General features: G+C 41.2%; 1 protein-coding gene across 7 annotated transcripts in view; it reads left to right on the plus strand.

The window, feature by feature from the left end:
• The window catches only part of LOC133535481 (arf-GAP with coiled-coil, ANK repeat and PH domain-containing protein 3-like), a 119,121-nt gene that overhangs the window by 12,623 nt on the left and 79,252 nt on the right, over window positions 1-27,246 (plus strand). For 6 of the 7 annotated variants that reach the window (XR_009802232.1, XM_061875352.1, XM_061875351.1 and 3 more), the window contains exons 2-4: window positions 16,353-16,410; window positions 19,518-19,637; window positions 19,820-19,873. Coding sequence is in view for 6 of the 7 variants with exons in the window: in XM_061875352.1 (XP_061731336.1) it covers window positions 16,353-16,410; window positions 19,518-19,637; window positions 19,820-19,873 (232 nt within the window). In the remaining variant the exon portion in view is untranslated. The remainder of the gene's footprint in view (window positions 1-16,352; window positions 16,411-19,517; window positions 19,638-19,819; window positions 19,874-27,246) is intronic. The other variant, XM_061875355.1, reaches the window with a different exon arrangement.

The raw sequence follows: 27,246 nt of genomic DNA on the forward strand, positions 1-27,246 counted from the left end.
GAATATGGGTTGAAAATGATTTGTAAATCATTGTATTCTGTTTATATTTACATCTAACACAATTTCCCAACTCATATGGAAACGGGGTTTGTATTTTTGTGTGTGTGTGTGTGTGTGTGTGTGTGTGTGTGTGTGTGTGTGTGCGCGTGTGTTTGTGCATGTGTGTTTGTGCATGTGCGTGTGTGTGTGTGGTCCATGATGGCAGAACAAAGAGCTGAGGGGTGGGTTTACTTCCCAACCACCTGCTCTCTTCTTGCAAAATAGTGAGATTCCATGCAAAATAGTGAGACGTCCCCCAGTGAAGAAAGATTCCACACCTGCAGACAGGTGAGACACAGACAAGTACTTCAATCTTCTCTAAGTGGAATGAAAGATGGAGGAAGCTGACCTTCCTTTCAGGTGAAGCAGAGTGAGTCACAGACAAAGAGGAATTTGGTCAGTTGGAGGGAAAAGAAGGCTGGGTGATGCTGCAGCCTGTTGCCATGGTGATTTGGGTCAATGAACAGTTGCCATGGTTGCCTCCCTACTTGCAATTCTGAGAAGGATATTTTGTGGAGGATGATCAAAGTGTGCCGTTTAAAGTGTGCGTGTGCGTGTGCGCGTGCGTGTGTGTGCGTGTGTGTGTGTGTGTGTGTGTGTGTGTGTGTGTGTGTGTGTGTGTGTGTGTGTGTGTGTGTGTGCGCGTGTGTTTGTGCATGTGTGTTTGTGCATGTGTGTGTGTGTGTGTGTGTGTGTGTGTGTGTGAGAGTGACTCCAGTTTTGACTGGGGGTTCAACAAACTTACAGAAATCAGACAATTGTTTTTACTCTTATCATCTCTATTGAGTACAATAATACATATTGATCGTATATAAAATTGATTGACTGATAAATATTGATCATATATAAAGTTGATTGAGAAATAAATATTTATCATATATAAATCTGATTGAGTGATAAATATTGATCATATATGAAGTTGATTGAGAAATAAATATTTATCATATATAAATATGATTGAGTGATAAATATTGATCATATATGAAGTTGATTGAGGGATAAATATTGATCATATAGCCCTGCGATGAGGTGGCGACTTGTCCAGAGTGTACCCTGCCTTCCGCCCGATTGTAGCTGAGATAGGCGCCAGCGCCCCCCGCGACCCTGAAAGGGAATAAGCGGTAGAAAATGGATGGATGGATGGATATTGATCATATATAAAGTTGATTGAGTGATAAATATTGATCATGTCTGAAGTTGTCTTGTCCTTGCTGCATGTCTTCTTGCTCTTCTTTAGTTATTATTCTTTAGTTTGTCATTCATCCTCTTTCATGCTGTCAATTATGGTATGATGTATAATTGTATACTTGATAATTATTATGCTATAATGTGTAACTGTATGCTTTGAGACATGATTGATCATCTTATCAATGGGTATGTATTGATATTACAATGATGTGACAATATTTGCTCCAAATGTGCTTTTTCAAAGTTCAATCCAACAATAAAAGACACAGTAAATAAACAAATAGCCACACGATATTCTTTCTCGGCAGGCAAAATCTGTTCTTGTGTTTTATCTTCATTTGAGTGTTTAATTATGTTCCTCATCTTCTATTTTACTTTTTAGTAGTTTTAGTGTGTTCTTCTTATGATCCAGAAAAGATACATCCACTTCCTGTTGTGGTAGTCCTAGGAGTGATGTGTTTATTCAAGTTGACATTCTAGAAGCTCCTTTCTTCACAGGGAGAGAGCTTCATCTTTCTTGTGAACCGGGTTAGCATCTAAGCTAGCTAGCATCCCCAATAAGTGATCAGTCACCTGTCTGTCACTTTAATCAATGTTGTCAATCATTCTTTATAATCTATTTTGTTTAGTCCAAAGTGGAAAAGTTCAAAACCGAAGAAACCAAAAACTGTACATTTATTGGTTTTGTGGGTCCATGTGCTGCTGATCCGCCTCCGCTTGGGATGGTTTCCTGCTGGCTCCGCTGTGAACGGGACTCTCGCCGCTGTGTTGGATCCGCTTTGGACTGGACTCTCGCGACTGTGTTGGATCCATTATGGATTGAACTTTCACAGTATCATGTTAGACCCGCTCGACATCCATTGCTTTCCTCCTCTCCAAGGTTCTCATAGTCATCATTGTCACCAACGTCCCACTGGGTGTGAGTTTTCCTTGCCCTTATGTGGGCCTACCGAGGATGTCGTAGTGGTTTGTGCAGCCCTTTGAGACATTAGTGATTTAGGGCTATATAAGTAAACATTGATTGATTGATTGATTGATCATACCTCCATGCACCTGGTGAGCTCATCATACCTCCATGCACCTGGTGAGGTTATCATACCTTCGTGCACCTGGTGAGGTCATCATACCTTCGTGCACCTGGTGAGGTCACCATACCTCCATGCACCTGGTGAGGTCATCATACCTTCGTGCACCTGGTGAGGTCACCATACCTCCATGCACCTGGTGAGGTCACCATACCTCCATGCACCTGGTGAGGTCACCATACCTCCATGCACCTAGTGAGGTCATCATACCTCCATGCACCTGGTGAGGTCATCATACCTCCATGCACCTGGTGAGCTCATCGTACCTCCATGCACCTGGTGAGCTCATCATACCTCCATGCACCTGGTGAGGTCATCATACCTCCATGCACCTGGTGAGGTCACCATACCTCCATGCACCTAGTGAGGTCACCATACCTCCATGCACCTAGTGAGGTCACCATACCTCCATGCACCTAGTGAGGTCACCATACCTCCATGCACCTGGTGACCTCACCATACCTCCATGCACCTGGTGAGGTCATCATACCTCCATGCACCTGGTGAGCTCATCATACCTCCATGCACCTGGTGAGGTCATCATACCTCCATGCACCTGGTGAGGTCATCATACCTCCATCTGCTGAGGTGATTTCCTTAAAGTGTGGTGAGTAGAATGAGCAAACAGAAGTATGTTCTGTCTTCTTCCCCATCCTGTCTGTCAGTCACATGGACTGCAGGCCTGGCATCTTAGTCATGTGAGGGCGTCTCACTCTGCTGCCGGGCTCAGGCAGGCTGGTCTGCTATCAGACTGGTCTGGTCTGGTATCAGACTGGTCTGGTCTGGTCTGGTCTGGTATCAGACTGGTCTGGTCTGCAATCAGAGGCCTGCCTGGTCATGCTGCTGCTAGACCTTGGACTGATGTGAGGTCATGTGACACACCGCGTCTGCAAGAGACTGTGAGAGCCATGTTGGTCCAGTGATGTCCACACACACGGACACACACATACACACACGGACACACACAGGGACGGGAATAGAGCGGAGGGTTGTTGAGCCTGATGATCCTGCACGTGATGTTCCCTTCCCCCATCACTGATGTTGGAATCCCTACTGTTGGTTGCCAGCGGCAACAAGGATGTGTGCCCATCCCCCACCCTGATGACTGTGCTGCATGATGGCTGCGGACACTCCAGGGTATGTTCACACACACACGTGTTGATATTGGAAAGTATGTGCTGCGCTCTGCTTTGCATTTTCTAAGGGCCACACCTGCACCGTCCACCTAGCTCCACTTCAAGGACTGCACTCTAAGTGCCTAGACAGGTGTGTTTTATACATAGGGCCGGCCAGAAAGTTGAGGCTTGGAAGCTTGCTCCCAGTGTCCCCAAACTGCTTCACATGCAGAGCAGACCTGGGCAAAGTGAGGCCCGGGGGCCACCTGCGGCCCGTTAAACTTTTCAATCTGGCCCCACGGACATTTCCCAAATCATGTTTTTAAATGTTTAAGATGTAAAGTGTTGCTTATCTGGTCTTGATGATGTGCACTCATCTTGTCTAATTATGATGTGCAATCATCTTGTCTAATTATGATGTGCAATCATCTTGTCTAATCACCCTAAGAAGTCTTCAACTATACTAAGTCTTTACATGCTTAAAATCTCTGCTTTTGGATGATATACCAGTTACTATGGTCATATAATTAGTTAATATGGTCAAATAGAGAGTTACTATGGGCATCTAGTTAGTTACAATGGTCATCTAATTAGTTACTGTGGTCATATAATTAGTTACTATGGTCATCTAATGGGTTACTATGGTCATGTAATTAGTTACTATGGTTATGTGAGTCACAGCAGCTCAGACGAGGCACCAAGCAGTGTGGGCGGGATGTGTTTCCACAGACACTGAAAGAGACTTTCACAACAAAGTTGAAAAGCTTAGTGATGTATGACATACATCAGATTGTAGGCGGGGTTTATTTTGTACCCTTCATGTTCATATTTTACTGTTTGTTGCATTTGTGTTGCGTTTCACTTGTTTGTAAAATGTGTCGATCGAAAGGGGGTGTGACATTCATATTTTGTCAGTATTTAGTGTTTTATCCTTCATAGAAAAACGTAAAATTCCAATATGTTTTTTGAGACAGTCTGTCATAATGTTTTTACATTCAATCAGATATTATTGTGAGGTTTTGTATTAGTGTTCCTAAAAATAGATATACCGACCCCCAGACACAATTTTTTTCTCTAAATGTGGCCCCCGAGTCAAAATAATTGCCCAGGCCTGATGTAGAGGATGGTTTGTCAATGCAAAGCATTTTGAGTCATTGAAGTAACAGAAAGGTGGAAAGACAAGTTGACTTTATAAATTAGTGTTTGTTTGTGTCCATGAAACCATATCCAGTTTGATTTACAATCCACAAAGTGTGAGAAAATGCCGTCTAAATATCACAAAATGCCACAAATTCAGTCGGCCATTGTGAATATTCCACTTCTGACCTCTGACCATATTATTAGAGCAGTCATACTGGAAATATGCAAATGGGTTTTCTGTTTATCACTCACAATCCTTATGGAAGACAAGAAGACACATGTTTTTATGCATTAGAGATGATAAATAAATAAATATCTAACCATAGAGTCAACAGATGGAGGTCCTCTCATTGTACTCTCTAGAAACACCCAGCAACAATACTCTATGTACATGTCCTCAACTGTAAATGAACCAAATCTGAGTGATATTGTTATTATTAGCGCTAACGCAGACGGACTATTTTAGCACCACATGTATATGCAGTGCTAGCTTACTTTGCTATTGTTGACACACTCGCCTGCTTCTGCTTGCTCTCAAACTTGCTAAAAGTCCATTTCACATTATAACTCATGCATCTCTCACCTGCTAGTAGACAAATAAGTTCACGATAAAGTAGCGATGATTATCACACACACACACACACACACGGTGTGGCCAAATTATTCTCTGCATTTCGGACATCATCCTTGATTGGGGCGTCATAGCTCGGTTGGTAGAGCGGCCGTGCCAGCAACTTGAGGGTTGCAGGTTCGATTCCTAGTCACTGCCGTTGTGTCCTTGGGCAAGACACTTTACCCACCTGCTCCCAGTGCCACCCACACTGGTTTAAATGTAACTTAGATATTGGGTTTCACTATGTAAAGCGCTTTGAGTCGATAGAGAAAAGCCCTATATAAATATAATTCACTTCACATCACCCCCTGGGAGGTGAGGGGAGCAGTGAGCAGCAGCGGTGGCCGTGTCTGGAAATCATTTTTGGTGATTTAACCCCAATTTCCAAGCCTTGATGCTGAGTGCCAAGCAGGGAGGTAATGGCTCCCATTTTTATAGTCTTTGGTATGACTCGGCTGGGGTTTGAACTCACAACCTACCCATCTTAGGGCAGACACTCTAACCACTAGACCACTGAGCAGGTCCATGTGGCTTTGGACCCACAGGGCTGGTCCCTTTTCACGTGTCCCAGATGGCAAAATAGACCCCAAAAGACGCTTTCTGCAGGAATCTTTGGTGAAGATTGTGATTGATTCTTCATCTAAACGGAATTATGAAAACTTCCCCATGTGGAAAAAGTGTTTTTTTGAGTTTTTTAACATGTATGTTTTTTTGTTGTTGCCATCACTTTCTAACCATTTTCAGCATTCTTGCGCATCCCTTTGTAATTATGGGCTCGTGTTGCTCATTCGGTTTGAAGCCCAAATATTTCCACAACGAGAAATGTTTTTCTTTGTAATTATTATGGTATGATGTACAATTGTATGCTTTATAATTATTATGGTATGATGTATAACTGTATGTTTTGCGGTGTTGAGAGGCGACTAACTCAGTTGGTGCATCCTGTGTGTGTAAGCCAGTGGTCCCACCTCCGCCCACAGAGACAAAGATTGTCATGTCATGTTTTTATGTTCAGGTGCTGAGTGACCGTGATGCACAGTTAGAGTGAACCCTCTTGCACCTCGTTTGAAAGTGAGAGACTCACGAACTTGGCGATTTATCAATGCTGTCAAAGTTATGGAGTTCAATTTCATTCATCGTTGGATTATTGATTTGACTATTGGCCCAGGCCTATGCGTGCTACAGTGATGTTATGTTACCTAGAGACAGAGAGCGGAGAAATTTTATGTTACTTATATATATAGAGCGGAGAAATTGTTAATAAAACAGGACATTGGGGGATTTTATTCAAACTGGTAGGAACTAGTGCGGGGCTGCTTGAATAAAATAAACCAAATAACAAATATGCTACTTTAAAATAATAATTTGGTCCAATAATATTTAATTAATAATTACTTAGTAACATACATTCATTTTCATACTTGAATAAGAAAAACAGACCGAATACATGTTACACAGAGCAGGTCACTTCCTGGCAGTAAAACTTTGTTCTTAGGTTTCTCTGTTTACATTTTCACACTATTTTGTTGCACTTTATTATGCATTTATTACATGTTCCTTATCTTTGCATTTTCATTTTAAACGTGTTTATTGTGATTTTGGAAGTGTGTTGAAATGTTGACATTCCCTCTACTTTCTGCCTTGATAGCGGACGACTCTAATCAGAGGAAGTTTACATTTGAAATAAAAATGTTAACATCAAATCTATCTTTCTCCTGCTCCATATTTTCCATAGCTAATAAAAAATATCTGTTGTCGCTATGGACCCATTTAAAAAAAATAATATCGCGATACAATTTTCCGCCATATCGCCCAACAACTACACGTCCGAAAACTGGAAGTAACGCAGTCTGTTATCTTTCTCTTTTTTTAAAATTTCCAATCCCTGACATCCTTAGTCAAGGAAATTCATCCCATTGGGTTGAGTTTTTCCTTGCCCTGATGTGCGATCTGAGCCCAGGATGTGGTTGTGGCTTGTGCAGCCCTTTGAGACACTGGTGATTTAGGGCTACATAAGTAAAGATTGATGGATGGATGGATGGATGGATTGGCTGCTAGACTTTTGACAAGAACAAGAAAGTTTGATCACATTACGCCTGTACTGTATATACCTTTATATACATATATACATACATATATACCTGTACTGTATATACCTTTATATACATATATACATACATATATACCTGTACTGGCTCACCTGCACTGGCTTCCTGTGCACTTAAGATGTGACTTTAAGGTTTTACTACTTACGTATAAAATACTACACGGTCTAGCTCCATCCTATCTTGCCGATTGTATTGTACCATATGTCCCGGCAAGAAATCTGCGTTCAAAGGACTCCGGCTTATTAGTGATTCCCAAAGCCCAAAAAAAGTCTGCGGGCTATAGAGCGTTTTCATTTCGGGCTCCAGTACTCTGGAATGCCCTCCCGGTAACAGTTCGAGATGCCACCTCAGTAGAAGCATTTAAGTCTCACCTTAAAACTCATTTGTATACTCTAGCCTTTAAATAGACTCCCTTTTTAGACCAGTTGATCTGCCGTTTCTTTTCTTTTTCTTCTATGTCCCACTCTCCTTTGTGGAGGGAGTCCGGTCCGATCCGGTGGCCATGTACTGCTCGCCTGTGTATCGGCTGGGGACATCTCTGCGCTGCTGATCCGCCTCCGCTTGGGATGGTTTCCTGCTGGCTCCGCTGTGAACGGGACTCTCGCTGCTGTGTTGGATCCGCTTTGGACTGGACTCTCGCGACTGTGTTGGATCCATTATGGATTGAACTTTCACAGTATCATGTTAGACCCGCTCGACATCCATTGCTTTCCTCCTCTCCAAGGTTCTCATAGTCATCATTGTCACCGACGTCCCACTGGGTCATTATTGTCACTGATGTCCCACTGGGTGTGAGTTTTCCTTGCCCTTATGTGGGCCTACCGAGGATGTCGTAGTGGTTTGTGCAGCCCTTTGAGACACTAGTGATTTAGAGCTATATAAGTAAACATTGATTGATTGATTGATTGATTGATCAAGAGCAGACTTGAGAAGTGTCTGGGACATAACGCTGCTGTTGTCAGGACTAACAAGGCTTCTAGTCCACTTCTGAAACATTCCACAGGTGTGAAGCCTGCACTGACCATGTTCAGGATACTGGTCAAAAGCACCTTGAAGTGTTGTTTACAGGGCGAGTGGTGGTGATACCATCAGCTGCTCCCCACACTGTATCGCCTAAATGGGTATGACTTGGCAGATGTGTCTGATTCCCTGTCTGAATGAAGATACCCAGACAGGTGTCAGTCCAACATACCCAGGCAGGTGTCAGTTCAACATACCCAGACAGGTGTCAGTCCAACTGGCAGTTTTCTGGTAATGCAAGAAAACGTCCAGGACCAGAAAATAATTCTGGAAATGATGAGGTGGTTCGGGCATCTGGTCAGGATGCCACCCGAACGCCTCCCTAGGGAGGTGTTTAGGGCACGTCCAACCGGTAGGAGGCCACGGGGAAGACCCAGGACACGTTGGGAAGACTATGTCTCCCGGCTGGCCTGGGAACGCCTCGGGATCCTCCGGGAAGAGCTAGACGAAGTGGCTGGGGAGAGGGAAGCCTGGGTTTCCCTGCTTAGGCTGTTGCCCCCGCGACCCGACTTCGGATAAGCGGAAGAAGATGGATGGATGGATGGGTTTCTTGGGAGCAGGTTGAGTTGTTCTGCACCGAAGCAAAAAGAGATGTTGACTTCAGTCGGTGGGCCCACTTTTTCTTGACATGTTCATGATCAGTTCCACTGTGAGGGTGTGGCCTGGAGCAAGGGAGGTCCAGACTGCTTTCATGGTGAGATCATATCCGTCCTGTGAGGGACTTGTTGCAGCAGATCATGTTGGCTGTGACGCTGAACTCTGTGGGCTTTCAGACAGCTGCTGCTGTCAGTGTCAGCACACCAATAGTGCAGCCACACCCTTTTACAAGAAGTAAATACTTTTACATGTTCTCCCTGTGAATGTGTGGGTTTTAATCCAGCTTCCTACCACCTCCAAAGACATGCACCTGGGGATAGGCCCCTCCCACCTTCAAAAACATGCACCTGGGGATAGGCCCCTCCCACCTTCAAAAACATGCACCTGGGGATAGGCCCCTCCCACCTTCAAAAACATGCACCTGCGGATAGGCCCCTCCCACCTCCAAAGACATGCACCTGGGAATAGACCCCTCCCACCTCCAAAGACCTGCACCTGGGGATAGGCCCATCCCACCTCCAAAGACATACACCTGGGGATAGGCCCCTCCCACCTCTAAAGACATGCACCTGGGAATAGGTTGATTGGCAACACTAAATGGTCCCTAATGTGTTAATGTTGTACATCTGTGATGAGGTGGCGACTTGTCTGCCCCAATGCAGCCGGGATAGGCTCCGGCACCCCCTGCCACCCCGGAAGGGACAAGCGGTAGAAAATGGATGGATGGATGGATTTTCTGCACAGAATTAAAAGCCGCAGATATATGCCAGTCCGAAAGATTTAGTAAATGATTATTTATATAACTTGTTTCCAAACGGTGTCTGTCACAGGGCAGTAAAACGGCTGATCAAACAAAACAGAAGTCATGGCCATGGACCCATTAGCTGCGCGAGCTAGCTCTCCTATCAGCTAAACAGACTCAATAACTCCACGCTGACCTTTTGGCCCATTTAGCAAAGTGAAACAGCACAAAAAGAATGCCATTGTAAGTTAGTAATACTAACACAGACACTTGTAAACACGTTAGCATAGTAGCTAATGCTAACGACGCTAGCTTGATGACATTAAGATAGCAGGTACAAATATGCATGAAAACACTCCTACACACATCACACATGGGACGCTTTAGTAAGTAAGAATTGTTGTAGTTATATTGTAAAACTTACAAATGTTGCTTGTAGTGATGAATGAAGAATACATATGAACCCTCTGGGTCAAATAGTAAACAAATCGGCATACACCTTACGGTTCAAGGCACAAAACAGGAAGTACATTTTCAACCCACAACTAGTCCAAAAGATGGCGCCATAGCCCAAACAATATTTGTTGTGTTTTTATGAAAAGTATTTGTTGAATCCAGAACATGCTGGCAGTCAGCGCAGGAAAGTAGCGTCATGTCAAGTATTATTAGCTGTGAAGTGTGGCTTCCTAATGAAACCTTCTCTCTTTCTGTTGCCTTGGTCTCCAGTTGATGAATATTACAAGAAGCTTATCTGCATGATGTCATCTATTGATTTTGCTGCCCACTAATCCTGATGATTGGGATTAATGCTGCACTCCTTCATGTGTGTCCTCAAATGCAGCAAACAGCAGACTTCTCTTCAGTCCCCGGGAAACAGCGCTATAGAAATCCAATCCAATGTTGTTGTCATTATTATTATTGTTGTTACCAAACCACCTCAGGAGGGACTCCAACAAGGGGGGTTAGCATCAGGACTTCTTGTTCTGGATAATTTTGTACAAGGTCTTTCCATGGGACTCATTGCTGTTATGAACGTCAAAAACTCCTATTTTCTATCTCTGTAAGGACTAATAATAGTAGTAATCTCCAATAATAGTAGTCATCTCCAATAATAGTAGTCATCTCCAATAATAGTAGTCATCTCCAATAATAGTAGTCTTCTCCAATGATAGTAGTCATCTCCAATAATAGTAGTCTTCTCCAATAATAGTAGTCATCTCCAATAATAGTAGTCATCTCCAATAATAGTAGTCATCTCCAATAATAGTAGTCATCTCCAATAATAGTAGTCATCGCCAATAATAGTAGTCTTCTCCAATAATAGTAGTCTTTTCCAATAATAGTAGTCTTATCCAATAATAGTAGTCTTCTCCAATAATAGTAGTCTTATCCAATAATAGTAGTCATCTCCAATAATAGTAGTCTTCTCCAATCATAGTAGTCATCTCCAATAATAGTAGTCATCTCCAATAATAGTAGTCTTCTCCAATAATAGTAGTCTTCTCCAATAATAGTAGTCATCTCCAATAATAGTAGTCATCTCCAATAATAGAAGTCTTCTCCAATAATAGTAGTCATCTCCAATAATAGTAGTCATCGCCAATAATAGTAGTCATCGCCAATAATAGTAGTCTTCTCCAATAATAGTAGTCTTATCCAATAATAGTAGTCATCTCCAATAATAGTAGTCTTCTCCAATAATAGTAGTCTTCTCCAATAATAGTAGTCTTATCCAATAATAGTAGTCATCTCCAATAATAGTAGTCATCTCCAATAATAGTAGTCTTCTCCAATAATAGTAGTCTTCTCCAATAATAGTAGTCATCTCCAATAATAGTAGTCTTCTCCAATAATAGTAGTCATCTCCAATAATAGTAGTCATCTCCAATAATAGTAGTCATCTCCAATAATAGTAGTCTTCTCCAATAATAGTAGTCATCTCCAATAATAGTAGTCTTCTCCAATAATAGTAGTCTTCTCCAATAATAGTAGTCATCTCCAATAATAGTAGTCATCTCCAATAATAGTAGTCACCTCCAATAATAGTAGTCATCTCCAATAATAGTAGTCATCTCCAATAATAGTAGTCTTCTCCAATAATAGTAGTCATCGCCAATAATAGTAGTCATCTCCAATAATAGTCATCTCCAATAATAGTAGTCTTCTCCAATAATAGTAGTCATCTCCAATAATAGTAGTCATCGCCAATAATAGTAGTCATCTCCAATAATAGTAGTCATCTCCAATAATAGTAGTCATCGCCAATAATAGTAGTCTTCTCCAATAATAGTAGTCTTCTCCAATAATAGTAGTCTTCTTCAATAATAGTAGTCTTCTTCAATAATAGTAGTCATCTCCAATAATAGTAGTCATCTCCAATAATAGTAGTCATCGCCAATAATAGTAGTCATCTCCAGTAATAGTAGTCACCTCCAATAATAGTAGTCTTCTTCAATAATAGTAGTCATCTCCAATAATAGTAGTCATCTCCAATAATAGTAGTCATCTCCAATAATAGTAGTCATCGCCAATTAATAACCACACTTTGATTACAATGACGGACCGACTAGCATTCGGTTGCAAGCTAGTGTAAATGCTAATATGAAAACAAGAGGCATTAAGTTCTTTCCACTTTAATAGTTCAAAGTTAAAGTAGCAATGATTGTCACACACACACTAGGTGTGGTGAAATTTGTCCTCTGCATTTGACCCATCACCCTTGTTCACCCCCTGGGAGGTGAGGGGAGCAGTGAGCAGCTGCGGTGGTTGCGCCCGGGAATGATTTTTGATGATTTAACCCCCAATTCCGAGCCTTGATGCTGAGTGCCAAGCAGGGAGGTAACGGCTCCCATTTTTATAGTCTTTGCTATGACTCGGCCGGGGTTTGAACTCACGACCTCTCCATCTGAGGGTGGACACTCTAACCCAGGGGTGCCCACACTTTTTCTGCAGGCGAGCTACTTTTCAATTGACCAACTCGAGGGGATCTACCTCATTTATATATATCATTCATATTTATTTATTTACAAAAGAGACATTTTTGTAAACAAGTTAAATGTGTTTAATGATAATACAAGCATGTGTAACACATATAGATGTCTTTCTTTCACGAAGACAAGAATATAAGTTGGTGTATTACCTGATTCTGATGACTTGCATTGATTGGAATCAGACAGTAATGATGATAACGCCCACATTTTCAAAAGAGGGAGAAAAAAAGTTGTCCTTTCTGTACAATACCACATGAAAGTGGTTGGTTTTTGGCATCTAATTCATCCAGCTTCCATACACTTTACAAGAAAAACATTGGCGGCAAATTCCGTAGCTTGCTTGATTGACATTCACGGCACCCGAGGGTCTTGTGAGATGACGCTGGCTGTGCCAGTTCATTATTTTGAAAAAATGACAGCGAGGAAGGCGAGAAACACTTTTTATTTCAACAGACTTTCGCGCCGTCCCTTCCGTCAAAACTCTAAAGGCCGACTGCACATTTCCTATCTTCACAACAAAAGCCCTGCTTCATGCTGCCTGCGCTAACAAAATAAGAGTCTCGGAAAGCCGGCGTGCACAAGTGATGTGCACGCCAGCTTTCTGAGGGATCGCTTGTGCACGCCAGTTTTCCGAGACTGTATTTAGTTAGCGCAGGCAGCATGAAGCAGGGCTTTTATTGTGAAGATAGGAAATGTGCAGTCGGCCTTTAGAGTTTTGACGGAAGGTACGACGCGAATGTGTTGAAATAAAAAGTGTTTCTCGCCTTCCTCTCGGTCATATTTTCATAATAATGATCTTGCAGCAGCCAGCGTCATCTCACAAGACCCTCCGGTGCCGTGAATGTCATTTAAGTGACGTCTTGGTGAAGATTGAAGATCACTAATTTTTAAGTCTATTTTTTTTTAAAGCCTGGCTGGAGATCGACCGACACACCCCCCGCGGTCGACTGGTAGCTCGCGATCGACGTAATGGGCACCCCTGCTCTAACCGCTAGACCACTGACTAAGAGACATCATTGACGGTGTGGAGTCTTCAACAGGAAGTGCTGACACATCAACCGGCAGTGAAGTGAACTTTGTAAAATATCAGAAGACAAAGATGTCAACACAATGATTGCTCTTATGAAGCCACAACAATGTTGGAGGTTTTCTCCTGCAAGAAAGTATGTTGTGTGCCCAGTAACTGAAAGAAAGTTGCTCAAAAGATGTTTCTTAAAAGACATTTGACACTGATAGCCGTGAAATGACTAGTTTAGTTTGCATCACAAGATTGACTTCATGAATGAAATAAATATCATAACTTTGGTTTCACACTTGAGTTGAATGTTTTCTGGTTGGCAAAGTCAGCTGCAACTTTCTCAGCAAAGTAGTTCTTGTTTAACAACATGAGTGGAGCACTGGACCACAGTAGTTCACTAGACCAAAGTAGTTCTTAGTGGACAACATGAGTGGAGCACTAGAACACAGTTTTTTAACCTTTTTTAAGCCAAGGCACATTTTTTTCATAAAAAAAAAAAAACGGAGGCACACACCAGCAGAAAAGCTTAAAAATGAAACTCCACCAGGTTGTCAAGCCTTATTTTGACTTTGTTGTTGTGTCCTGTGCTTTAGTTCCTGTCTGCCCTGCGATGAGGTAGCGACTTGTCCAGGGTGTACGCCGCCTTCCGCCCAATTGTAGCTGAGATATGTGCCAGCGCCCCCCCATGGCCCCAAAGGGAATGAGCGGTAGAAAATGGATGGATGGATAGTTCCTGTCTTGCGCTCTTATTTTGGTGACTCTTCCTGTGTTGTTGGTGTTCTTCTTTAGCAGCTTCACGCCTTCCTTTCAGTGCTCTTGTCCGCACCTGCTATGTTTTGCCAATCAAGACTATTGAAGTTTTGCATACCTTATCCTTCTTTGTGGGGACATTGTTGATTGTCATGTCATGGACGGACATACTTTGTGGACGCCGTCTTTGCTCCACACGCTGTAAGTTTTTGCTGTGGTCCAGCATTCTGTTTTTGTTTACTTTTCAGCCAGTTTAGTTTTACTTTGGTTTTACATAGCTTTCCCTATGCTTCACTGCCTTTTCCTAGCCTTTTGTTTATTTTTGGTTGAAGTGGCGCATACCTTTTTTTACCTGCGCACTGTCTCCCACTGTGCTCTGCATATCGGGATCACGACAAACCATCCTCCACACATTCCGACAAAGCAATGAACTACCTGCTGCCACCTATTGACATGGAGTATCAGTATGATATGTATGTGGGTTCTTCCGAGGATGTCGTAGTGGTTTGTGCAGCCCTTTGAGACATTTGTTCATTTTAGAATTGATTTTAAAACATTGCTGTTTGTTTTTAAATCTTTACATGGACCGGCACCTCAATATATCTCGGACCTTATCCAAATTTACATTCCTGCGCGCGCTCTGAGGTCCGAGAGCCAGTTCCAGCTCGTGGCGCCCAAGACCAGACTTAAGACCAGGGGAGACAGGGCCTTCTCTGTGGTCGGCCCTAAGCTCTGGAACGCTCTGCCGCTCCATGTTCAAACTGCTTCCACAGTGGAGTGTTTTAAGTCTCGTCTTAAGACCCACTTTTATTCTTTGGCTTTTAACACTACGTGAGTTGTGTGGTCCTTTGTCCTCTGTGTTTGTTATGCACTTTGATTTCTATTTTACTGTTTTAATTGATTTTACCCTTTAAAAAAGGGACGGCGTGGCGCAGTGGGAGAGTGGCCGAGCGCAACCCGAGGGTCACTGGTTCAAATCCCACCTAGAACCAACCTCGTCACGTCCGTTGTGTCCTGAGCGAGACACTTCACCCTTGCTCCTGATGGGTGCTGGTTGGCGCCTTGCATGGCAGCTCCCTCCATCAGTGTGTGAATGTGTGTGTGAATGGGTAAATGTGGAAGTAGTGTCAAAGCGCTTTGAGTACCTTGAAGGTAGAAAAGCGCTATACAAGTACAACCCATTTATTTAAATAGTTTTTAATCACATTTGTTTTTATATTGTTTTTATTGGTTTTATATTTATTTATTTTTTGTTTTTATTCAGTCATTGGTGGAGCATAATATATATATATATATATATATATATATATACTTTTTTTATTTTATTTTATTTATTTATTTATTTTTTTTTACAATTGTTTTTAACATGGCTGTGCAGCACTTTGGAAACGTTGTTGTTGTTTAAATGTGCTATATAAATAAAGTGGATTCGATTTGTGATTTAGGGCTATATAAATAAACATTAGTTGCGTATTACCAGATCTACACAGCACAGGCACTTGACAACGACACATTATTATGATTATTGATTTGCCCAAAATATTTTTGGGACCAATTAGGTGAAGTTGCATAATTTCCCACGGCACACCAGACAATATCTCACTAGTCTGCCGCGTCACAGTGGTTGAAAATCACTGCACTAGACTATTTGTTTTGCTCTCACTTGTTCACGATTCATAACTCTCTCGTCTCACACCTGATTGGTCAGCCGCTGCGTGCTGTCAATCACAGTCAGGTGGGTCTCTTAAAGAGAGACAAGCTTCAGTCTGAGCGGCCGTTTTCCGCCCGGCGCTGGTGTTTGACTTACCTCCATTCATTAGGGCCTCCTTGTTTCTGCATCCGGTACAATGTTTGTGCTTTTCGACAAAGTGACATGTCCCAAATGACGTCCAGGGATGTAAAAAGATCATGACGTTGTTGAGTAAGTGGCGTTCTTCTCCTCTTCAGGGCTGGCATCGATGATGTGGAGACCGACGTGGTGGAGATCGAGGCCAAGCTGGACAAGGTTTGGAACGATTTCATTCCAAATGTTTCTTTCGTGACAGCAAGTAGTGATACTGCAATGTCAGTCCTCCTTCTTTTCATCTGCTTTCTTCTCTTGCTTTGATCTGCCCACAACATGCTGCACGTTAGTCAATGAGTCAGAATACTGGACAATCTATGAGAATATTCCCCAGAGCTTTATTGTCACACAGCATTACTGGAATGTAGCTTTCAAAGTGAGCTGAGGTAGCAGCAATCCAAACACAGATTGTTGACACACTAGAGCTGCACGAATCTGGCAAGAATACTCGTCACCATTCTTTATAATCATAAATAATTCCAGGTGTATTCATTGATTGGTAACTTTATATAGAGCTGACCTGACTGTCAGTTAGTCACCAATAAACCACAACAAGTCAAATAATAATAATTGATGGCAACAAACTACGGCCCCCTGCCAAGTCATCTTTGGAAAGCAGCAGAGGTTGGAGTGGACGTCCCACAGTGTTGTGTTGTGCACGGACAACACAACCTACTGTAGGTGTGCTATTTCAGCAGGTGCAGATTGGTTGGAGTGGACATCCCACAGTGTTGTGTTGTGCATGGACAACACAACCTACTGTAGGTGTGCTATTCCAGCAGGTGCAGATTGGTTGGAGTGGACGTCCCACAGTGTTGTGTTGTGCACGGACAACACAACCTACTGTAGGTGTGCTATTTCAGCAGGTGCAGATTGGTTGGAGTGGACGTCCCACAGTGTTGTGTTGTGCATGGACAACACAACCTACTGTAGGTGTGCTATTCCAGCAGGTGCAGATTGGTTGGAGTGGACGTCCCACAGTGTTGTGTTGTGCACAGACAACACAACCTACTGTAGGTGTGCTATTTCAGCAGGTGCAGATTGGTTGGAGTGGACGTCCCACAGTGTTGTGTTGTGCACGGACAACACAACCTACTGTAGGTGTGCTATTCCAGCAGGTGCAGATTGGTTGGAGTGGACGTCCCACAGTGTTGTGTTGTGCATGGACAACACAACCTACTGTAGGTGTGCTATTTCAGCAGGTGCAGATTGGTTGGAGTGGACGTCCCACAGTGTTGTGTTGTGCATGGACAACACAACCTACTGTAGGTGTGCTATTTCAGCAGGTGCAGATTGGTTGGAGTGGACGTCCCACAGTGTTGTGTTGTGCATGGACAACACAACCTACTGTAGGTGTGTTATTTCAGCAGGTGCAGACTTCCCAGTCTCAAGTGGACCCCTGTGGTGTGTCCAGTCCATTTCTGCACAAGCTCACACATTCACTTGTCCATCTTGGCCATGCTCAGACCCCCTGGGGCCCGCTCCATCACATGATGACATCGCTTGTTGTGACCTAACACTAGATCTAACACTAGATCCAACACTAGATCTATTACTAGACCTAACATGAATGTACTATGTCTGGTACACATAAAGACTTAACTCTAGGGTTAGGGTTAGATAAATATTCCCGCTATGAACATCAGGCACTGTAATGTTTTTCTGTCACGACCTTGCCGTGTTGGTCACTAGAGAGAGAGAGAGAGAGAGAGAGAGAGAGAGAGTGTGTGTGTGTGTGTGTGTGTGTGTGTGTGTGTGTGTGTGTGTGTGTGTGTGTGTGTGTGTGTGTGTGCGCGCTGGAGGCCACGCCCACCAGGCAGAGATTGTGGATGAGGGACAAGACGACTCACACTATTATGTTAGATCCACTATGGACTGGACTCTCACTATTATGTTAGATCCACTATGGACTGGACTCTCACTATTATGTTAGATCCACTATGGACGGACTCTCACTATTATGTTAGATCCACTATGGACTGGACTCTCACACTATTATGTTAGATCCACTATGGACTAGACTCTCACACTATTATGTTAGATCCACTATGGACTAGACTCTCACACTATTATGTTAGATCCACTATGGACTGGACTCTCACTATTATGTTAGATCCACTATGGACTGGACTCTCACACTATTATGTTAGATCCACTATGGACTGGACTCTCACTAATATGTTAGATCCACTATGGACTGGACTCTCACTATTATGTTAGATCCACTATGGACTGGACTCTCACTATTATGTTAGATCCACTATGGACTGGACTCTCACTATTATGTTAGATCCACTATGGACTAGACTCTCACACTATTATGTTAGATCCACTATGGACTGGACTCCCACTATTATGTTAGATCCACTATGGACTGGACTCTCACTATTATGTTAGATCCACTATGGACTGGACTCTCATTATTATGTTAGATCCACTATGGACTGGACTCTCACTATTATGTTAGATCCACTATGGACTAGACTCTCACACTATTATGTTAGATCCACTATGGACTGGACTCTCACTATTATGTTAGATCCACTATGGACTGGACTCTTACACTATTATGTTAGATCCACTATGGACTGGACTCTCACTATTATGTTAGATCCACTATGGACTAGACTCTCACACTTTTATGTTAGATCCACTATGGGCTGGACTCTCACTATTATGTTAGATCCACTATGGACTGGACTCTCACTATTATGTTAGATCCACTATGGACTGGACTCTCACACTATTATGTTAGATCCACTATGGACTGGACTCTCACTATTATGTTAGATCCACTATGGACTGGACTCTCACTATTATGTTAGATCCACTATGGACTGGACTCTCACTATTATGTTAGATCCACTATGGACTGGACTCTCACTATTATGTTAGATCCACTATGGACTGGACTCTCACTATTATGTTAGATCCACTATGGACTGAACTCTCACTATTATGTTAGATCCACTATGGACTGGACTCTCACTATTATGTTAGATCCACTATGGACTGGACTCTCACTATTATGTTAGATCCACTATGGACTGGACTCTCACTATTATGTTAGATCCACTATGGACCTGGTCACCCACATGTGCAGTCCTCTCCAAGGTTTCTCAGAGTCATTCACATCAACATTCCACTGTGAGTTTTTCCTCACCTCAGTCTGCACGTCTTAGTCTCAAGATGTCTTTGTTTTACGTCACTCATTGTCTCCTGGTCTTGACTGATCCTCTTTCACTAGTTTGTGTTTGTGTTTGTGTCAGCTGGTGAAGTTGTGCAGCGGCATGATCGAGGCGGGCCGAGCCTACGTGGGCGCCAACAAGCTCTTTGTCAACGGCATCAAGGATCTGTCCCAGCAGTGCAAGGACGAGGAGATGATATCAGTGAGTGAGCACACCTCACATGTTGCAAAGCAGCAGTCATACCAGGCAGAAGAGATGATATCAGCAGAAGCAGCATGTATGAGCTCTTACAGGCCGGAGATGTTTGTGCTTACAGAAAGTTGGACTTGAACTTGTTGGGCAACAAGATGTAAGTTTCCAATAAAAGATGTTTGTCTTTGCAGGAATGCCTGGAAAAGTGTGGCGAGAGCCTGCAGGAGGTAGTCAACTACCACATGGTGAGAAACATACCACACCCACAGAATGGGAGAAGAAATGAATATTTTTTACGTATATTAGTCACACGGGACTTCAAGCTGCAGATATTAACTGGTAGAAAAGATTCTGTCGGCATTTACATAACTTAATTGCCTGTGACAGGGCAGTAAAACGGCGGATTAAACAAAACGGCAGTCATGGTCATGGAGCCACTAGCTGTGGAAGCTAGCTCTCCAATCAGCTAAACAGACTCAATAACTCCACGCTGACATTTTGGAGAATTTACCCAACGGAAGCAATACAAAAAGAATGTCGTAAGTGAATAATACTAACACAGACACTCATAAACGTGTTAGCTTATAAGCTAATTCTGACAATGCTAGCGTCACCATGAATTGATGAAGGTGGACCCCGACTTAAACAAGTTGAAAAACTTATTGGGGTGTTACCATTTAGTGCTCAATTGCACAGAATATGTACTGTACTGTGCAATCTACTAATAAAACGTTCAATCAATCAATCAATCAATCAATCACATTACGTTAGCACATACAAATATGCATGAACACACTCCTTCACACTTAGAAGGTTTAATGAGTGTGAATTATTTTAGTTATATTGTAAAACTTCCAAAGGTTGTTTTAGTTATATTATAAAACTTTCAAAGGTTGTTTTAGTTATATTGTAAAAGTTCCAAAGGTTGTTGTAGTTATATTGTAAAACTTTCAAAGGTTGTTTTAGTTATATTGTAAAACTTCCAAAGGTTGTTGTAGTTATATTGTAAAACTTCCAAAGGTTGTTGTAGTTATATTGTAAAACTTCCAAAGGTTGTTCTAGTTGAATTGTAAAACTTCCAAAGGTTGTTGTAGTTATATTATAAAGCTTTCCAAGGTTGCTTTAGTTATATTGTAAAACTTCCAAAGGTTGTTGTAGTTATATTGTAAAACTTTCAAAGGTCGTTTTAGTTGTATTGTAAAACTTCAAAAGGTTGTTGTAGTTATATTGTAAAACTTTCAAAGGTTGTTTTAGTTGTATTGTAAAACTTTCAAAGGTTGTTTTAGTTATATTGTAAAACTTCCAAAGTTTGTTTTAGTTATATTATAACACTTTCAAAGGTTGTTTTAGTTATATCGTAAAACTTTCAAAGGTTGTTTTAGTTGTATTGTAAAACTTCCAAAGGCTGTTTTAGTTATATTGTAAAACTTTCAAAGGTTGTTTTAGTTATATTGTAAAACTTTCAAAGGCTGTTTTAGTTATATTGTAAAACTTCCAAAGGTTGTTTTAGTTATATTATAACACTTTCAAAGGTTGTTTTAGTTGTATTGTAAAACTTCCAAAGGTTGTTTTAGTTATATTATAAAACGTTCAAAGGTTGTTTTAGTTATATTGTAAAACTTTCAAAGGTTGTTTTTGTTATATTGTAAAACTTCCAAAGGTTGTTGTAATTATATTGTAAAACTTCCAAAGGTTGTTGTAGTTATATTGTAAAACTTCCAAAGGTTGTTGTAATTAGGTTGTTGTAGTTATATTGTAAAACTTCCAAAGGTTGTTGTAGTTATATTGTAAAACTTCCAAAGGTTGTTGTAGTTATATTGTAAAACTTCCAAAGGTTGTTGTAGTTATATTGTAAAACTTCCAAAGGTTGTTGTAGTTATATTGTAAAACTTCCAAAGGTTGCTTGGCGTGATGAATGACGAATCCTCTCAAGCAAAGAACGCTATAGACGAATACCTTTGGTTCAAAGAACAAATCAGGAAATGCATTTTCACACTGAAAATTACTTTTAAAAAGTACTGAAGTGAATTATATTTATATAGTGCTTTTCTCAAGTGACTCAAAGCGCTTTACATAGTGACATCCAATATCTAAGTTACATTTAAACCAGTGTGGGTGGCACTGGGAGCAGGTGGGTAAAGTGTCTTGCCCAAGGACACAACGGCAGTAACTAGGATGGCACAAGCGGGAATCGAACCTGCAACCCTCAAGTTGCTAGTGAATTATAATTACTCATGACTTTACCAAAAAAGTAATTGAATTACTAACAGAATTATGTTTAAATAAATGTCATTAATTACTACAGAAATTTACCTAAAATGAAAAAATCAAGTTGAAATATGCAGTTGCAGTTTCATATGAGAGCACAGTGTGTTTGTTGTTGAAAGGCGGGGCCTGTTGCCTAGCGATGTCATGGAGGGTTTCAACTAAGCTGTCTTTGTTAGCTTTAGCACTTTTTGTCGGCTCTTTTGAATCTTTTCACCGGATTGTGTCAGCTCTGCTTAATAAAGACTTTGAATGTACTTCCATGGCGGTCATATCTTCTTGTCAATAAACGATGTATTGTTTGGATGGCAAGTTTCTCCCTTCAGTCATTGATTCCTTGTTCATTATTCCCATTGTGTAGTTGTGTGTGCATGTTGTTCATTATTCCCATTGTGTAGTTGTGTGTATATGTTGTCCACATAAAATCACATCAAAATTAGCGAGCCACGTTGCTTCAAGCTATCGCTAACGGCAATGTCACAGACCTAAAAATAATTACATTACCCGTTACTAGTAACGGGTTAGGGTTAGAGTTAACCCTAACCCTAACCCTATGGTGTTACCGCACCATTAAGGCTGATTGGTCCATACAGTTTTGGAGCAACATACAGTGGGGCAAAAAAGTATTTAGTCAGCCAGCGATTGTGCAAGTTCTCCCCCTTAAAATGATGACAGAGGTCTGTCATTTTCATCATAGGTACACTTCAACTGTGAGAGACAGAATGTGAAAAAAAAATCCAGGAATTCACATTGTAGGAATTTTAAAGAATTTATTTGTAAATGATGGTGGAAAATAAGTATTTGGTCAACCATTCAAAGCTCTCACTGATGGAAGGAGGTTTTGGCTCAAAATCTCACGATACATGGCCCCATTCATTCTTTCCTTAACACGGATCAATCATCCTGTCCCCTTAGCAGAAAAACAGCCCCAAAGCATGATGTTTACACCCCCATGCTTCACAGTAGGTATGGTGTTCTTGGGATGCAACGCAGTATTCTTCTTCCTCCAAACACCACCAGTTGAGTTTATACCAAAAAGTTCTATTTTGATTTCATCTGACCACATGACATTCTCCCAATCCTCTGCTATATCATCCATGTATCCATTTTGGTACAGATAACAAGTTCAAACAGGTGCCATTAATACAGGTAACGAGTGGAGGATAGAAGAGTTTCTTTAAGAAGTTACAGGTCTGTGAGAGACAGAGATCTTCCTTGTTTGAAGTGACCAAATACTTATTTTCCACCATAATTTACAAACAAATTCTTTAAAATTCCTACAATGTGAATTCCTGGATTTTTTTTTTCACATTCTCTCTCACAGTTGAAGTGTACCTATGATGAAAATTACAGACCTCTGTCATCATTTTAAGTGGGAGAACTTGCACAATCGCTGGCTGACTAAATACTTTTTTGCCCCACTGTATGTTGTCATCCAAGCAACGTTATCATGGACGCCCCTGCTTATTTCAGCAAGACAATGCCAAGCCACGTGTTACAACAGCGTGACTTCGTAGTAAAAGAGTGCGGGTACTTTCCTGACCCGCCTGCAGTCCAGACCTGTCTCCCATGGAAAATGTGTGGTGCATTATGAAGCGTAAAATAGGACAGCGGAGACCCCGGACTGTTGAAGGACTGAAGCTCTACATAAAACAAGAATGGGAAAGAATTCCACTTTCAAAGCTTCAACAATTAGTTTCCTCAGTTCCCAAACGTTTATTGAGTGTTGTTAAAAGAAAAGGTGATGTAACACAGTGGTGAACATGCCCTTTCCCAACTACTTTGGCACGTGTTGCAGCCATGAAATTCTAAGTTAATTATTTTCAACAAAACAAAATAGAGTTTGAACATCAAATATGTTGTCTTTGTAGCATATTCAACTGAATATGGGTTGAAAATTATTTGCAAATCATTGTATTCTGTTTATATTTACATCTAACACTATTTCCCAACTCATATGGAAATGGGGTTTGTATATTATCTGTGTATATATGTATATTATATATATGTGTGTGTGTACATATATATATATATGTGTGTGTGTCTGTGTATATATGTATATATATATATATATATATATATATATATATATATATAATATATAATGTGTATATTATATGTATATTAGTAGTAGTATATATTTAATAACAATACAGTAAAGCTGGGTCCTGTATGGAGGTTAGTGCACTAAAAACGTCCACATGCCAGAGAAGTGTTTTTTCCCATCATAAAATCCAGGTGTGTTTATTTCATTTTTTAAAAATCATAATCACCATCAGATTAAGTTTTTTTTTCTCCATGTGTTTTAAAAATCTTATTTTGAGCCAAATGTTTTGAGAATTCCAACTAATTTACTGCACACAAACCTACTGAGTCCTCAACTTCCTCCTTGGCCCCGCCCCTCACGTCACGTGATGTTGATCTGCATCAGAAAGGCTATCGCTCTATATTGCCCTCTTGTGCTCAGAAACTGCAACTACATATTGTACTACTTTGCTTTGATATATAGTCTTGTGTCCTGCACTAAAATAGTCTTGTGTCCTGCACTAAAATAGTCTTGTGTCCTGTACTAAAATAGTCTTGTGTCCTGCACTAAAATAGTCTTGTGTCCTGCACTAAAATAGTCTTGTGTCCTGCACCAAAATAGTCTTGTGTCCTGCACCAAAATAGTCTTGTGTCCTGCACCAAAATAGTCTTGTGTCCTGCACTAAAATAGTCTTGTGTCCTGCACTAAAATAGTCTTGTGTCCTGCACTAAAATAGTCTTGTGTCCTGCACTAAAATAGTCTTGTGTCCTGCACTAAAATAGTCTTGTGTCCTGCACTAAAATAGTCTTGTGTCCTGCACTAAAATAGTCTTGTGTCCTGCACCAAAATAGTCTTGTGTCATGCACTAAAATAGTCTTGTGTCCTGAACCAAAATAGTCTTGTGTCCTGCACCAAAATAGTCTTGTGTCCTGCACCAAAATAGTCTTGTGTCCTGCACTAAAATAGTCTTGTGTCCTGTACTAAAATAGTCTTGTGTCCTGCACTAAAATAGTCTTGTGTCCTGCACTAAAATAGTCTTGTCTCCTGGACCAAAATAGTCTTGTGTCCTGCACTAAAATAGTCTTGTGTCCTGCACTAAAATAGTCTTGTGTCCTGCACCAAAATAGTCTTGTGTCCTGCAACAAAATAGTCTTATGTCCTGCACCAAAATAGTCTTATGTCCTGCACCAAAATAGTCTTGTGTCCTGCACAAAAATAGTCTTGTGTCCTGCACAAAAATAGTCTTGTGTCCTGTACTAAAAGCCTTGTGTCCTGTACTAAAATAGTCTTGTGTCGTGCACTAAAATAGTCTTGTGTCCTGCACCAAAATAGTCTTGTGTCCTGCACCAAAATAGTCTTGTGTCCTGCACCAAAATAGTCTTGTGTCCTGCACCAAAATAGTCTGGTGTCCTGCACAAAAATAGTGTTGTGTCCTGCACTAAAATAGTCTTGTGTCCTGTACTAAAATAGTCTTGTGTCCTGTACTAAAATAGTCTTGTGTCCTGCACTAAAATATGGTTCCTTGTGTCCTGCACCAAAATAGTCTTGTGTCCTGCACTAAAATAGTCTTGTGTCCTGCACTAAAATAGTCTTGTGTCCTGCACTAAAATAGTCTTGTGTCGTGCACTAAAATAGTCTTGTGTCCTGCACTAAAATAGTCTTGTGTCCTGTACTAAAATAGTCTTGTGTCCTGCACCAAAATAGTCTTGTGTCCTGCACCAAAATAGTCTTGTGTCCTGCACAAAAATAGTCTTGTGTCATGCACTAAAATAGTGTTGTGTCCTGCACGAAAATAGTCTTGTGTCCTGTACTAAAATAGTCTTGTGTCCTGTACTAAAATAGTCTTGTGTCCTGCACTAAAATATGTTTCCTTGTGTCCTGCACCAAAATAGTCTTGTGTCCTGTACTAAAATAGTCTTGTGTCCTGCACTAAAATAGTCTTGTGTCCTGCACTAAAATAGTCTTGTGTCCTGCACTAAAATAGTCTTGTGTCCTGCACCAAAATAGTTTTGTGTCCTGCACTAAAATAGTCTTGTGTCGTGCACTAAAATAGTCTTGTGTCCTGCACTAAAATAGTCTTGTGTCCTGCACTAAAATAGTCTTGTGTCGTGCACTAAAATAGTCTTGTGTCCTGCACCAAAATAGTCTTGTGTCCAGCACCAAAATAGTCTTGTGTCCTGCACCAAAATAGTCTTGTGTCCTGCACTAAAATAGTCTTGTGTCCTGCACTAAAATAGTCTTGTGTCCTGCACTAAAATAGTCTTGTGTCCTGCACTAAAATAGTCTTGTGTCCTGCACTAAAATAGTCTTATGTCCTGCACTAAAATAGTTTTGTGTCCGGCACTAAAATAGTCTTGTGTCCTGCACCAAAATAGTCTTGTGTCCTGCACTAAAATAGTCTTGTGTCCTGCACAAAAATAGACTTGTGTCGTGCACTAAAATAGTCTTGTGTCCTGCACTAAAATAGTCTTGTGTCCTGCACAAAAATAGACTTGTCGTGCACTAAAATAGTCTTGTGTCCTGCACCAAAATAGTCTTGTGTCCTGCACCAAAATAGTCTTGTGTCCTGCACCAAAATAGTCTTGTGTCCTGCACCAAAATAGTCTTGTGTCCTGCACCAAAATAGTCTTGTGTCCTGCACCAAAATAGTATTGTGTCTTGCACCAAAATAGTCTTGTGTCCTGCATTAAAATAGTCTTGTGTCCTGTACTAAAATAGTCTTGTGTCCTTCACTAAGATAGTCTTGTGTCCTGCACTAAAATAGACTTGTGTCGTGCACTAAAATAGTCTTGTGTCCTGCACCAAAATAGTCTTGTGTCCTGCACCAAAATAGTCTTGTGTCCTGCACCAAAATAGTCTTGTGTCCTGCACCAAAATAGTCTTGTGTCCTGCACTAAAATAGTCTTGTGTCCTGCACTAAAATAGTCTTGTGTCCTGCACTAAAATAGTCTTGTGTCCTGCACTAAAATAGTCTTGTGTCCTGCACTAAAATAGACTTGTGTCGTGCACTAAAATAGTCTTGTGTCCTGCACCAAAATAGTCTTGTGTCCTGCACCAAAATAGTCTTGTGTCCTGTACTAAAATAGTCTTGTGTCCTGTACCAAAATAGTCTTGTGTCCTGCACTAAAATAGTCTTGTGTCCTGCACTAAAATAGTCTTGTGTCCTGCACTAAAATAGTCTTGTGTCCTGTACTAAAATAGTCTTGTGTCCTGCACTAAAAAAGTCTTGTGTCCTGCACCAAAATAGTCTTGTGTCCTGCACTAAAATAGTCTTGTGTCCTGCCCTAAAATAGTCTTGTGTCCTGCACAGAAATAGTCTTGTGTCCT

The sequence above is a fragment of the Nerophis ophidion genome, linkage group LG16, assembly GCF_033978795.1.
Source record: "Nerophis ophidion isolate RoL-2023_Sa linkage group LG16, RoL_Noph_v1.0, whole genome shotgun sequence".
NCBI lineage: Eukaryota > Metazoa > Chordata > Actinopteri > Syngnathiformes > Syngnathidae > Nerophis > Nerophis ophidion.